The sequence below is a fragment of the Tympanuchus pallidicinctus genome, unplaced genomic scaffold (genome assembly GCF_026119805.1).
Source record: "Tympanuchus pallidicinctus isolate F22 unplaced genomic scaffold, pur_lepc_1.0 scaffold3, whole genome shotgun sequence".
NCBI classification, from domain to species: Eukaryota; Metazoa; Chordata; class Aves; order Galliformes; family Phasianidae; genus Tympanuchus; species Tympanuchus pallidicinctus.
The window spans coordinates 26,277,632-26,293,574 of NW_026294747.1; the positions used below are offsets into that span (position 1 = coordinate 26,277,632).

General features: G+C 36.0%; 1 protein-coding gene across 5 annotated transcripts in view; it reads right to left on the reverse strand.

The window, feature by feature from the left end:
* SIPA1L1 (signal induced proliferation associated 1 like 1) overlaps nucleotides 1–15,943 on the reverse strand; it is a 190,097-nt gene that overhangs the window by 47,456 nt on the left and 126,698 nt on the right. For all 5 annotated transcript variants that reach the window (XM_052693648.1, XM_052693651.1, XM_052693647.1 and 2 more), the window contains 4 exons: nucleotides 13,455–13,585; nucleotides 12,623–12,811; nucleotides 8,106–8,280; nucleotides 278–381 (listed from right to left, as the gene is read on the reverse strand). In XM_052693648.1, the coding sequence (XP_052549608.1) occupies nucleotides 278–381; nucleotides 8,106–8,280; nucleotides 12,623–12,811; nucleotides 13,455–13,585 (599 nt within the window). The remainder of the gene's footprint in view (nucleotides 1–277; nucleotides 382–8,105; nucleotides 8,281–12,622; nucleotides 12,812–13,454; nucleotides 13,586–15,943) is intronic.

Here is a 15,943-nt window from a genome sequence, read left to right on the forward strand (position 1 = left end):
CACATATGTAATACAAATGCACTACTGACATTATAACACATATTTTCATTTAAAGTTTTACCAAATAATAGATAATAAGACAGAAAACAGTCTTACAGAGAAAAATCCAGCTAGACACCTGCAGTGTACCTACAATAACCTGCCTTGCTCATCTTTGTGATGCAGATGGCCAGTGTTCTCTTTGCTAGTAACAAATAACATCTGTCATAATTATTCATTGCTTCACCTACTTTTGAGACAGGAAAAATTAACTGTAAGCAGTCTCAGATCATCTTACCTGCTGTTTGTTGTTTGGAGTATATGGCAACATAGTAGAAACATGGAACATGATTTCATAGTCCTTGTACGTTGTATATAGAGAGTGAGTACCTGTTGAATCAGCTTCAGTTAAACAAAGAGAAAATAAGAGCGTTATTAAAAAACAAGTTCAAAATAAGGTTTCATTACTATCAAGCAAAATCACCAGACAAGACAAGAACTCCTATTCATCCTCAGTCCTAGCTTACATGAAAGCAAAATAAAAACTTACCTAGAATTTGTTCACCTGTCAAAGCAAAATATATAGGCTGCACGTATAATTGGACATACTTTTGTCAGTGATGAGTTTGCTAGGAACAGGGAATTTTTCCCAGAATATTGGGAAAAAAGTCTATTTAATGAAAGGTGGAGAAGAAACACAAGCCATATATATATATGTATGAATATAGGTGGGTATAAGCCTACAGAAATACATACACTATTAGCATGCATATATCAGTACTAGGTACTAAGATAGAGTCATGCAATAGGGGAAGAAAAAAAAAAAGGCATTCCTCACAGGGAATGCATTAGTTTACATAGAACAAAGTAAACAAAAACTTTCCTACTTAGTGTTAAACGAAGGGAGCATTCTGGCTTCATTTAGTGGGTCACCTGGATCTGCATGGTTAGAAAGTCACTTCCTCATTATTGGGTGCTGCTTTTGTACCCTTCTTTGGGGATTCACTTCTAAAACAATTGTATTGATTGGATTTTGTTTCTTTTTTTTTTGAGGCAATGCTTTTAAAAACTATATTTATTATTTTTAGAGGGGTGGAGAGAGAGGTTAGAACCCAACTCAGTCACTATCTCATCCAGAAATGGAAAAGTACTTCTGCAGAACACTAAGCAACCAGAATAAACCAATAACCAACTTTCAAAGTAGACAGAAAATAAAATGCATTTTTGTATGCTGAGGGATTCTTTCTTTAGAAAGGGGAAGCAAAAAGTTCATTTATATTCTGGAAATTGGAAACGAGTAACAAGATGTAATCATTTTCAGAAACCACCTATCATCTCAAACTAATCAGAATGAAACTGAATGTACAGAATGTGGAAAGGACTTCAACAGGTGCTGTGATCTCAGTGATGGACGCATAACACACAACATGAAAAAGAACAGAATGGATTATTTTAAACATAAATGTCAGGAATCTGAATTTAATGAGTAAGATAAAGTCTTCACTAAAAATGATACTAAAAATGGAAAAGAGCAGTCAAAATAGAATTTTTGCATATTTATAAGACAATGATAGAAAAAGCCCACAGCAATGCCATACTGCTGGTATATTAATCAAAGGTACTTTCGCTATTTTAAAATTTATAGAAGAAATTGAAGGAATTCAGAAACAGGCCACAAAAATAATTGTACATGGATGGAGAGACCTTCACGTGGAGAGATAACTAGGATTACAAAGTTTAGAAAGAAAAAAAAAAGAAGGGGATAACATTGAAGTTTATGAAGTGTTAAAGAAAAAAGAACAAAAACTTGAAAATATTAAATTAAGATGTAACACATTTTAAAGCTGAAACAGTAAATATACTCCATTATATGTAACAGCTACCCACAGTGCAAAAAGCATATAGAAAAAAGCATCCTGCATATCTGAAGTTGTAACGTAAGCGTGGTATTACATTATACAATCTCAGCCACTTACAGCAAAAAAAAAGTTGATAAGCCCTTATATACTGCACATTGGAATATTTCACATTAGCAGAACTCACGTTACTAAGGAAATGACTGTTGGTGAAGTATTTACAATAATGTGCACTGATTATAACCATAATCTATGTAAATAAACTTTGACTTAAACTTCTGATTTCCTGTCAAATTTGGAAAGATAAAGGTAGCACTGCTATCAGTTAAAAACTGCAGCATCATCTGTAAAATGAAATGCAAAAACGTCTACATCATAAACTGCATGGAGATTCTGCATTTGTAAATAATCTATTTACAAATGTATTAAATAGTATTTAGTAAAAAGAGAAAAAGAAAGCAAATGTGTTCCAGGAATCTTACAAAAAAAACCTCACTAAACGCTTCAGAGAGTTTGGGTTCTCTTCTTCAATACACAACATTGCCATAAAAAAAAAAACAACAACCATCAGCTAACAGCTGAATATTTCCTTTTTAATGCTAATTACAAAAGCTGAAGTGGAGTCATTTCATCTTGTGCTCAGTCTGCAGCAGTTTGCATCATCTGCTTGATCACGACAGTGCTTGCTGAAGGAGGCAAATGCACTTGAAAGTCACCCAAACACAAATGTTCCTCCTTACTCAGTCTTTTTTTTTTTCCCTTCCTAAGTATGCAATTTCGTACTTAATGTTTGCTAGAAGTGACAGAAATATTAGAGAGAATGCAGAGGAACGGGGGGCACTCTGACTCATTATTAAAAATAATACTCTGGAACAACAAATATGTGTTTAAGCCAAACTTCCAACTTTCATGAGTGAAGTTCGTTGTGGGTAGAAAAAGGTTTTTTCTTTGCTGTCCTACCCACCTCAAAGTGCACAGAAATCTCACAGAAGTATTGATTCTGCAAATTCAGTAAAATACAATCCTAATAACTTAATTATTCCAATAATTTTGCCAGAACTCCACAGCTTAAATCCCTCCTATTCTAACTCAATATATACAGAAGTCCACATCCAATACAGACCTGTGTATCTTCTTCACCCTTCGCATTTCCTCTTTCTTGCAAGACCAGTGAAGCACAATAAAATAATTACTGATATTTGCTTGAAATGCCATTGCAGCAATATCAAAGATTGGGCACTGGAATAGTATCCATCATTCCATGGTGGGAACTGTCAGCCAACACTGCAATTGCCTTTAATTCCCCTGTATTTGATACAGGCCTGAGGGTTCTACAGATTCATGAGTAACTTTCTTACACTGGGGACATGCTTTCTTGTCATCTCCTTACGGTATACCCATGGATGTTGTATTTTCAGCCCTGTCCAAGTACTGGGTGTGCTTACTTAGCTGCAGACTTTTCCTTCCACCATTATTCGACTTCAAAAATCCCTCCCATTGGTCTGCATTTCCAATGCTTTTTTAGTTACCTACACAAGGACTATCTTAACAGGATCCCCATTTAGATGATTTTTTCAATACAAACAGTGCCCAAAATCATTATTGACAAAAATCATTGATAAACTCGAGCAGAACCTTATTGAAGCTGTGTGACTTTGACAGCACACTCCTACAGCAGCTTTCCGAAACTGTACATTAAGAAAACCTCATAGAAGCAGTAAGAGCAGAAATCCCAACTCAGTATTTAGAAGGAAAACAAGCTGCAAAGAACAGTAGGTAAACAAAAAATACATGATTCCAATTGGGCAGGAGAAAGAACAGTCATTACAACAAACTGCAGCAGCGCTCAGAAGACAGAAGCACAAGAACTACATGCTTCAGAGCTTCATATTGCTCCCATTTACATCTGCTGTCAAGATGTCCAGACTTGTTCCTATTTTCTCCTAGTTATTGGCCCAATGTCAGCACCTATCAGACCTGCCTGCCTTTCTGTTACACACAAGGACAACACTGAGCATTCACGTTCCATTTCTACAACAGTCATGCTGTTTTCAGATACCATTTCTGAGGACAGAACAGAATCCTTTATTTTGTAACATACAAACATTTACATGTAATGCAAATGCAGACATTCAAATTTCTCCTTCTCCTTTCCCCCCAACCCTTTTCCATTTCTAAAACAGTCCAGGACTGTTTGATTTTATTCTTCTTATTTATCACTATTATTTTTTACCCTTAGACTCCCACTGAATACCTCAGACCCAATATTCTTTCTTACAAATTGCTACAAAGAAGGGCACAGTAATCTGTTTATTTCATTAGAAACATTCCTGTTTGTTTAAAAAAACCTGATTTGAATGCCAGTTTGAAATTCATCCATTTCCTACACTTTTCACCTATTTAATATATTCTATGCTGTCTTAATATTCTTCCAAAGTCTTAAACAAAAAATTGTGGAATATGAATATCTAATACAAAAACCTATCATTATCAGCTAAACTGATAATCTCATCAGGCAGATTTATTTCCTGAACCACAGGCACTGTGACACTGCTGAACAGCAGCTCAGGTTACCAGGCCCAGCATCATCCAGCTGCTTTAATTTACTATTTTAAAACACTGAGAAGACTGAGCAAGGGGGAGGGAAATAACCCATGTGGTACAATTGGAAAATTAAGCCAAACGACTGAAGTTACAATTTCAAAAGATTACTGTGGTGCTTGTTACTTTAAAGTGATGCCTATAAACTCCCTAGCAACTGTAGGAGAGGTGACATTTTCAAGCTCTATTTCCTATCCAAAGTCTTCAAGCTGCCAGAAGATAGATTGTTTCTCCTGCGGTAATGCTAGAAACACACAAACAAAACTTTAAAAGTAGCAGTTCTTCTCCACCGTTGCACTGGCAGAGATCCAAAGCTAAAACTCCTACAGGATCCAATATACTTAAATAGCCTTTCCATTAATAGGATGAATACGATTCCTTCTTTTAAAAGCTGGCACTGTTACAGGTACTTGCCAATTAGGCCCATAATTCTAGAATTTTCTAAGAACGACTGTTCTGAAATTGTGTTTTATTATAGCAACTTTACTTCTCATTTGCATAAAATACAAAAGTTTTGTGAGTTTTTCTGGAGTAGACATAGAAATCAGCTTCCCTCCACACAGAGAAAGTCCTCCTTGCATCATGCATCTGCTTCTTCTAGGTCGCAAAGTATTGCAAAAACACAGAAAGTGGCAAAGCAGCCCACATAGCTTTGACCTTGCTTGCAAGTTGATGAACAACCATCTGTTGTTAAGAGCATCATACAATCAGCTGTTTCGACATGAAAGAAATTTTATTCAGGAAAATGTCCTGAACAACTAGAACTACACATGGTGGTAGCACAAGAAATATTTCATGAAGGTGGTCTCTAGCAACACAAGAGCACAGAAACAGAAGACAGAAGCTAGCTTCCTAGGCTGCAGGCCTCTATATACCACAGGAATTCCAACAAAATCCTATAAACCTAAGTCACGGCAAAACCACCACCTCTGCTCCACAGGCTTTGCATGTGAGGACAAGTGCAGAAAAGACAGGTTAGTTACTTAGGGCAACTATCAAATATGCACTGCCTGCATGCATTCAGAGAAACAAGAAGCAAGTTCAAGTAGCCTTCCATCTCTTCCTCAGCTGAGAATGCAGATCTTTGGAGACGACAGCAGCAGAAAACTGCAATGACGGGCTTTTCAACATGCAGCTGCTCTTGAGAGGGAGGAACTCAGCTCCTCAGCCACCTGCAAGTCCTCAGGACTGGCACACTGTGCCTGCTCGAGGCTCTGGCCACCTCATGATGAGCAAGACAGCATGTTTTCTCAGGGCTGCAGATAGCAAAGACCTGGCTATACTACTGTGAACCAGCAGGGGCTCCCAAAACAGCTACTTCTGTTACCATGAACTTCATTTCCTAACAAAATATCAAGGAATAAAACTCCCACTGAAACTCTTGGATAAACCTGCTTTTAATAACATTCCCCTTCAATTCATATGGATGTCCTTAGGCTGCTCAGTATGTCTCACATGGCTTTCTGTCCCATTCTCATGGAGACAGGTTTCGGATACTGTCATTTAACAAACACTACAAAGTTTTGGTTTTCTTCTTCTATCACTGGGCAGCTACTCCCAGCACCGTGCTTCCTTCCTCCCTGTGCTGCTGCTTACTAGTGCTGTGTCAAGTTAAATAATCAGTCAATTATAGCAGCCCCAATATTTACTTTGGAGACTTTCTGTTAAGTTGATGTTTCTTTTTAACAATCTGTGTCTATACAGAATACACAGTAAGGGTTTCCAAACGAAGCTATCCCAAAGAGCTTAGTGCTGTGTCCTCAAAAACATTTATTTTCTTCCATTTCCACGTCCACTCAACAGGTGGACATAAACAAAATTTGGGGAAAGAATTTTGTCAAGTCAGAAGGAACAAGAAAGTACTAAAACACTGCTGGAAAATTCTGCCGCTTAAGAGCAAACTTCAAACAAGCATGTAAGACAGTTGTAGCTTTTATAGTCCATCTGATCAGACGAATCAACTCCTCATCATATGGCATTTCTTGTGCTAGAAACCAATGTGCAGACTGTCACCAAAGAAGCTGGTAACAATCCAGAGGTTTTTTTCAGATGTCTTACAAAAACCAGACCAAAAGAAAGGGAAGACACTATTTTAGAGTACCTACTAAAAGGAAAAAGAGGTTACAATATAAAGCCAGAAGCTATGAAATCAGGAATAATATTTTTCATTTTCTGTACCCTTGATTTTGACGTGGCTTGTTTTTATGGCAAATTAACACTTCAGTGTTGCAAAAAAGGAATCTTAACCCTAGCATATAACATATGATATATCTCCAGTAAAGGAAAGAAAATGTTAAAGAAACTGTCCTGGACCTCATTTGGAATAGTATATGTAGTTCTGGCCACTAAAATTAATGAGATTGTATTCAAACTCAGATAAGTACAAAAGGAAGTTACCAGGCAATACTGTGCATGGGGAAAGCAGAGAAATCCACATCTCCTAATCAATAAAAACAACTTGTCTATTAGGGTTAACATCAGTAAAGCACGGAGGAAGCAATTGCAATATCTAAATGCGCTCAAGAGAATAAGTGCAGCAAGGGAAACTCAAGTATTGCAACTAAAAGACAAAGTCAGCTCAATGGTAAACATGAGGAACACATTAAATCTATTTTAAAAACACGGGCAGTTTTCTAACCCTCCAAGTAGTGATGCTTAGGCTGATCAAAAATAGCATGAGGGGATGGCAACAAGTTTTCTGCAAGCACCAAACACACAGGGTAAAATGTTGGAATATTAAAGCAGAGCAATTTACTGCATTTGTGATAGGATAATCATGGCAAAAGCCGTTTTTGACGCACTGAAGTTGATGAATGCTTTTCTGCTATTAGGACTCATTTCCTTAAATGGGTTAACATCAGATGTTGTGCTGCAAGTGAATAAAATAGCAAAAAATTTCAATAGGAATTGGTTAGTTCCAATATTTGAAGCAAAGGAAGATGGACCAAATTTGTCTCGAGCATCTTTATATATATTTACTAATGGAATGAACTAGCAGTAGCTGATAACAGGTATTTCACAAACTCTACTAAAAACAATTAATATTTCTTTTATAGTTTGTTACCTAAAATCACTGTTCAACAGCATTTGTGTTTTATTTAATGTTTTATGGTTTAAGTTGATACTATAACTGTCAAAAATAGTTTAATTTCTATAAATCTACAGAAAAATCAGGCAAGAAATACATTTGATAGCAGGAAAAAACAGCTTAGAGAAGAAATTCCTGCAACAGGCATAGCATAAAAGCAATAGATCAACTTGTCAAGGTGGAATTATTTGGGATCCCAAAACTTTGAGCCAGTTCATTAACACATCATTCAAGAAATTCCTGACATACCAACTGATTTGATAATTCATTACAAATACAGTAATGAGGGGCTTGCAATGGTGATAACTGTCCCAGATGACAGTTCCACTGTCTACTGGTTTCTTGTTGCAGCTTTAGTGATAATTTCACACCAAATTAGTATAAAATTCCAAGAAGTCCAATAATTATCAAGACCATACGTGTCTGGGTCAATGTACATACTTGCTCAGCTTTCACTTTCAACAGTGAACAACTTCTTCCCATTGCAAAGAGCCTACATTTAACAATGCTGTAGAAAAAAAATTGATCAGTAACTATATTATTTATTTTATTCCCATAGGAGAAAAAAAAAGACTCCTTACTCTTTGTATCCAGCTGAGCGCGATACTTCTCAAATCCTTTGAGCCGAACTCGTTCTCCCAAGAGCTGAAGAAACTCTTCAAAGGCTGGACCTGCCGATTCGTTATTGTACATTTCCTCTTCTGTGCTTTGCCCAGCTTTGCAGTACATGATACCCACCTTAAGTTGGTAACTTAACTGCAAAGAGACAAAGACAAAATTTTGTACGTATGACAAGTGATATAATAGCACATTTTCTGTATCCACTTCAGATTGTTTTTTATTAAACCCTTAATAAACAAAGAAAGAAATGCCAACAATCAGTCTAACTTCCAAAAGCTTCCGATTTTCTGGAAGGAAACTTATCTGAATATACTGTGATTTGCTCTGAAAGTTCCTGAAATAGGTCACCAGACAGCATCTTGGAACTTGCTGAGGTGACACAGACAAACTTAAATCAACTAAAATTCACTAACTTTAACTTATTATTTTTACAGTGAGACATTTTAGAAGTCCTCAGAAATGGTTCTGTTCGTTCTCTAAATGAAACATCTTAAAATTTAAAATTTTTGAAAAGCACAACACTATTACTATCTAAAATGAATGGTGACAAAGAATTAAAAATCAGAAAACAAGCAGGGGAAAGAAGAAACATAAAGGCTTAGTTGCTCTGGCTGGAGAAATTGAGCGCATGTAATGAGTCACAGTTCTGGGCCACCTACAAAACATTCTTTTATCCTCTGACACAGCAACTACTAAAATTTTATCTTCTAAATATGCCTAATTTCTTTTGTGAAAATATGAGTACAGCATATCTACTACTTACAAAATATCTATTTCTTATAAGTAATATAAGTAATAATACTTATCAATATATTACTTATGGAAGAAACACTCACAGGCCAACTTCCAAGATTACAAGTGCACTTCCCACATTATCAGCAGAGTCCCTGACAGAGACTGTTCAGGAATACTCATTGTACAGTACAGAACTGTACAATGTCACATTGTACAGTTCTCCTAGGGAAATCCGATGGGTGAAGGTGCTTCTTAGAATCACAATGCTTTAGCTGTTTTGCTAATGGCAAGCTTCTGAAATTTCACTCAAATTAGGACTAAGCGCACCTACACTATTTAATTCTCAATTTTAAATGAAGGAAAGATTTTCCAGGGCATAAAAGGGATCCTCAACTTTCAGAAGCATTGCAATAGCTGCCCTTTGCACCTTTGAAAATGTCAGCATGAAGAGTTAAGGACCATGCTGAAAAAGTACAATACCATATTAAATCTGATGAAATTAAAACAAAACCAAAACCAACAGAATTCCTAAGGACAATACAAGGTGCTATAGAAAAATAAAGCTCTGGTGGAAGAAAGACACTCAGCCCCATTAATACAACTTCTCCTTCTAAATCCAGGTTTTTTTAAGAAGTATAACTCAAAATAAGAAAGGAGGAGTTGAAGGAAGAACTGCAGTGTGGTAAAGCTTCTGGAGAAGCAGCTTCATTTTAATAATCTGGAAGCATTTCCATATATTAATTTTGGGGAGAAATGCACTTTCAGTATCTATGTAACACTCGGAAAGACAGCAGAAAGCACATCTCAGATTTACCCAGTCAGTAATTTTATAATATAAATACAGATTTACATTAAAAGCCAAATGACATAGTACAGTATTTCCATAAATTCTTATTGGAATAAATCAGCAACTATCCTGATATTCTAATTTTTAAATCATCTTAGAACGCAAACCTGAAGTTACTACGAACTATGCATTCAAGAAAAATAGTAGATTCTAATTAGTCAGGAAGGTACCACTGCCATACAGACTGATTAGATTGCTTCTTTATATAGAACCATTCAAAAGAACACGTTCTAATAACACCACTAAAAGAACAGCTAGGTGAGAGCAGTGTGGGCTGTATATAAAGAACAGCAGACGTTACATTGACATTAACAATCTGAGGGAAGTAAGGGACACAGAACTTGACATAAAACACCAGTGCAAGAACTGGGCCAAGAAGAGCTACTAGCCTCTGCAGTATATCTCCATTCTGAAACTGGACATCATATTCAGTTCAGATATCTACTTTCTTATGATACTGAAAGATTAGTAGAGAGAGCTCAGCCATAAAGAAATATACAAAATTTAGAGAAAATATGTTGCAGGCAGAAACTTGAAAAGTGCAATCTGTTTAGTTTATCATAAACAAGACCAACAGATGATTTATTCACTGCATGTAAAAACCTTCACCAAAAAAATCTCACACCAAAATGACTCTTAAGATGCAGCAGAGAAAAATATCAGAAGAAAAGTCTAGAAACCGAAAGATCAACGTCAATATGTGAAAATTCATAAATATGAAAACTAACAATTGCTTTAAAATCTCACTCAAATATTTTAAAAAAAAGATACCATAGCTTAATCAAAACTGGCAAATAAGTTTTATTAAAGCATACAAATTTGTCAGAAGTAAGGGGATATTGGTTGAAATTAACTAAGTCAGACAAGGGTCACCTTATAGCCCTAACTCTTAACAAAACCTCCTACTTGCTACATCAAACAGGCACCTGTTCATGCAGTAATAAAACAGTGTGACACACACAGCAAGAAAAAGTGATAAACAGTCTGTGTACCTAATTAGTGGAGCAGCTGTTACCCAAATTTGTTTTAGCTTGAAATTGATAAAAAAAATGCAGCTTCTAATTAGTACAGAGTGTGCTTATCTTTTGCTGTTGGAAGTGTCAAACTGTTTCATTACCACAAAAACAGAAAGATACTTTGATGTAGAAAGTACATTTTTAACTATCACCTGCCCTTAATAATTTTCAAATGTTTATGCAGTAGGAAAAAAAAAAACAGAACAACCCTACGCTACAACATACTGTAGGTTGCAATGACATACAGGACTCAGAGTAAGGATATTTTCATCTTCAACTTTGTAACTTTCTGAAGTAATTTTGCAAAAGAGCTTTTCTAATTAGGAATCCAATAGAAATATTTTCACTATGTATTTCAATTATCTTATTGATTTTTTTTAATTTTTTTTTCCCTTGAGAAGATTTCCAATCAATATTATTTAAATTTGAGGTACTTGGGTGGCATTTCCATAAGGACCTTATCTTAGAATCCAGCAGATCATCTCTGGAGCCATCTTGGATTAAATTCCACCATTGTTTCCCTGCTGAAAAAGACAACTTCGGGAAGAGACAGAGATATGCCTGGTTCAAGTTGTCTGACAAACTTGATTCTGGATGAAAAGCAGATTCTATTTAGTCTCAAGGAATAACTCATTAATACTAAATATACTTTTGTAAACACTGCTCTAATACGCCGCAGAAAAGAAATGCCTCAAACCTATCAGTTTCTGACTGTGTGAAAGCAGAAAGTTATACTGAATATGAAATTCCTAAAAATTCTTTCTTTCTTTTAGCACACTTTGCGTAAGCTCATCTCTCCTCATCTTAAGACACCTGCTGCCTCATCTCAGCGCCCACTCAAGGAGCCACTAATCCAGGATGCTCAGCAGCCACCTATTTCCTCAGTACATCATGGCATGCTCTTTCTGAAATAAACGAGCATACAAAACTAACTAGAGGGCAGAAAGCTTAGCTTAAGTTTTCCTTCCAGTAGGTATTTATTTGAGGATTCTCTATCTTGTACAGAACAGCTGACCAAATAATAATGAATGGTAGTCACCAATATTTTTTATAAGAACCATAGTGTCCCCTTTGTGATGCAGATAATTCAATCTTTGAAATATAGCCACTCTATAATTGAAAATGTCTGACAGTAAGAAGAAATAGTAACAGATTTCAATTCTGTGGAGAAAAGGCTGATTGTAAGTAGCAAAAAAGACCAGAAGACAGACAACAACTGTCTCAGTATTCAAAAATAGAGCTGTTAAACATCACTGTCAAGATTTTTAATAAAATTCATTTTACACACAGACTTTCATTTTGCTAAGCCTAAGCTATACAGCTAATAAATCTTGGTTCCATTTTAAAAGAGAGCAGGGGACTACCCCTCAACTGAAAATCATCTACATAAAGAGGTTTAGAATATTTTGTCATGTAATGTGTTTCAAAAAGCCCATAATGACCCATAGGAAGCATACCAATATAATGGTTGTGCCAAATACAATGTTACTATATTCTAATAAATCATTTGGTGACTTTGGAGATTACTGTTTTCATTATAACAGCAATAACTACAGAGGAAAACAACTCCCTGCTCCATCTTTGAAAAACAATCACTTAATTTCTTTTAAAGTAAATTACTATGTAAAACTGCCATAACATTAATATAAAAAGTTAGAATACTTCCTGTCGTGAGTGCTTAGTTAGAGAGTAAGTGATTTCACTAAAACCAAATATACTGCAAAACTAGGGAGAAAAGACACATAACTCTCCCCATAGACAAACTTGAGTTTTAATGGGACATTTTAATAAACTGACTTGAATCACTTAAAACTATAGGTAGTTTTGCCATTCTGTCAGTAATCTAAAAGTTTAAGACATTCTACAACTTTGCACTTACCCCTTGTTCATCCAGCTTCATAAGCTGTTCTGTGACTTTAGGAGTGTTGAAGGCCAGCCTTAGGCAATGAATATTCAGCTCAGGAACCACATACTCAAGCACTTCTTTTAGGGGAAGCCCTCTGGCTGTGCAATGCTTTGCAGTTGAAGGAATAGCATCTTCCAGCACAGAGCCTCTTAATGTCATAAGCTAAACACAGAGAACAAAAATAGCTTGATGTTGAATTATGCACAGAATCAAGGTTCATTAACAAGAGCACTGGAGCATAATGTACTTTTCCATGATTCTCCATGGAGTATGAGGACATCAGGTACTTCATGTTGCATGAAACAGACACCGACATACAAAATGTCACTCATCCTGATAGCTAACAGTACTCAGAATATTTCAAATTATTCACAATTCTTCACATTTTTATTTTAGGAAAAATCATTAATTGGAAAAGAATAGGAGTCACATTTCCAGTGGAACATTTTAAAGTATAAAAGTGTGCTCCTCAGGTCTAACCACCTGCCACACAGGAAACTGAAGGAAGTAATTTTCCTACACTTATCTTGTTTGTAGCTAGTATAGTTCCAGTAATTTCCTCAAACTTTAACCAAAATAACCTTCACGTTTTCCTTCTGGACATTCTGGAATTACTTATTCACCGTCATACTTGTCCGTAGTATTTGTAATGTAAGTTGTAGTATTAGGAAATTCCTGCATCGTACATAACGAGGAGACTAATCTACCCACGCGGAAAAGCAAAAAACACCACACCCACACCCACCCCACGTGATTTAGCCTATTCTCTTCTAGTCTCATTTTAAATTGTGCCTGAACTGCTTACCTCACTGGTTCTGAAAATGATCCTGTAGTTGTACTGAGGTCCGTTTTCTTTGATTTCCTCTGGTTTTTCTCTTCTTATGCTCACAGCTACTGGACCAAGGTTCTCATCTGCCCCAAAATAGTTCCAGTGTTCTTGCATATTAAAAACAAGCAAAACAGATAAAGTCAGACTTACTTTCCAATTGCATTTTCACGCTGAGTTGTCATATTGGAAACAAATTGCCTATTGCACTAGAGTCAGTTCTGGTACCAGGATTTTGTTCTTGTCATTCTGTTCTCTAAAGAGCTGCATGTGTACAAAAAAGGATGAAATTCTGTGTTGCATTTTTACAAATAGAACTAAAATAGGATTTGTAATGGTTTTTAAAGTCAAATCCATGTTATACACACTGAGCTAAATTTTCCTCCCTAAAATATAAAAACAAGGGAACCAAACACAGCAAAGTGAGAAACTCACAACTCCACATTAAAAACATGAGCAGTAAACAGTTGTGTTCGAAAGATTTAAGTTACTTATTTCTGCATCAGAAGAAGAGATAGTCTTATAAGTTACTGGAAAGGTGAAAAACTGAAGAAGAAGTTGTCTTTAAACTTGAAAACACAGACACAAAAAGAAAAACATAACTATTTAACAGCTAAGTGTTAAGAATTGAGTCTAAAACTAGTATAGTTGGGGTGATGGCAGAGAGGAGAACACAAGGTTGGAGAAATTGTTCACTAGCTGACTGGTGGGTTTTTGATGTATGTTTTTGTATTTATTTAATCATAAATTATAAAGCCAAACCCTCGAATCTTGTCTGATGGTGGAGTCACATTACCATGAATTCAGTAACTTACAAACAAAGCTGCGCATATTTGAAGTAACAACTGAACTTAAAAATACAATACTTGAAAATTTAAGAGAATGTCAAAAAATAGAAGTGAAGCATTTCACAAGAAAAAAGTCCTACGTCATCCCATTCCATATGCTGCATGTCTGCATATATGAATGAATTTATACACGCACAAAAATGGAAATTCAGAGCTATCTGAAATTTCAACACTTGAAAGAAGAAATGTGAAATTCCCTGGAATGATAACAAGAAAGGAGATCTAACCGTACTGCCTGTCATATGCACATTATTAGTTACTCATAAAAGAACCAAAATGAATTATCACTTCAGCAGCATTCTGAGCTGTTCTGCAGGGATGAAGTAAAAATATTTGAATATCACCATCAAGAAATGTATCTACAAATATACTAAAAATAGATAGCAAAACACACTCCTTCCCAAGCGAATGGCCGTAATTTTTCCAAAGCATAAATCACTATCTTAAAAATCTGAGTGCATTCAAAAAAAAATTTCTTTTAATTATCCATGCCGATTCTTGTTACACTTCCCTCTAACAGATTCCACACTTTTCAAGTAGGTTCTCTCTCTCTGTGAAGCCATGCATGTCCTAGAATTACACCTTTATTTTCACAAAGAAAGGCTGGGCTGTTCATCCCTTAGGTCTCTATACTATCATTCTGCCTTTTGTCAGTGTTTTCCATTTAAAGATTTCAGAGCATAAAAGACCCAAAAGAAAGCAAGTGTGCTTTCTACTGAATTCCTCTATAAGTCCTCAAGAGCCAATACCCTGCACAGAGGTCATTAACATTCAAAATTCTTTTTCTATCCTGTAGGATAACCTGTAAATATTGTCATGGGTCTTGAGCGACTGAATTAGCAGTAAGTGAGGAAATCAGGAATAAGTTAAAGCATACACATAAGCCTAATGAAATCTTCACATCACTCAATTGATAAAAGCCCTATAGATGCCGCAGAGAATTTCTGTTGTTTAAAAATCCAAGACGTCCTATTAGCATCCTATATTTTTTCACCCCAGGATGTTTATAACTCTTCAAACAGTCTGCTGCAGAGTGAGGCAAGAACAATCACTGAGAATATATATGTATATATATTCTATATAAGGCCAACTTTCCACCTGAGACAAATTTTCCTTCAGCACAGTCTGCAGCTTCCAAAATCTGAGTAAGCTTCACTACTTGTGACCCTGCTCATACCTTCTTCCTGTCATACTATTTGCTTTCTCTGCTCACCTGGCACTGCCTTTTGGCATTTTTGATTGTGAGGAAACCTGATCTGACTCACCAGAACTGAAAAAAAAAAAAAAAAAACAAAACCCTAAACAATATATAGAGGAATATATTGTAATGGCAAGATTTCTGCTTGGTATGTAGATTGAACTGTCCCTATCACATTTTGAGAAAACAAGAGGACTGGTATGAGAAACGGGCAAGAATAAAGCCTTATTTTTAGCGCTGAAACACGGCTCATCAAGTCAGTTACAACACAAAGCTGCACTGCTTTCTGCGGACTGCAAAACTCTGACCAGAGTAGTGAGGAATCAGTTTGTGTCAGAGGGAGCATATATGAAAGGGACTGCAGACAAAGCTCTCTAAGCACAGACTCTCCCCTCCAAACATACTTCATCCTGTACCATGCA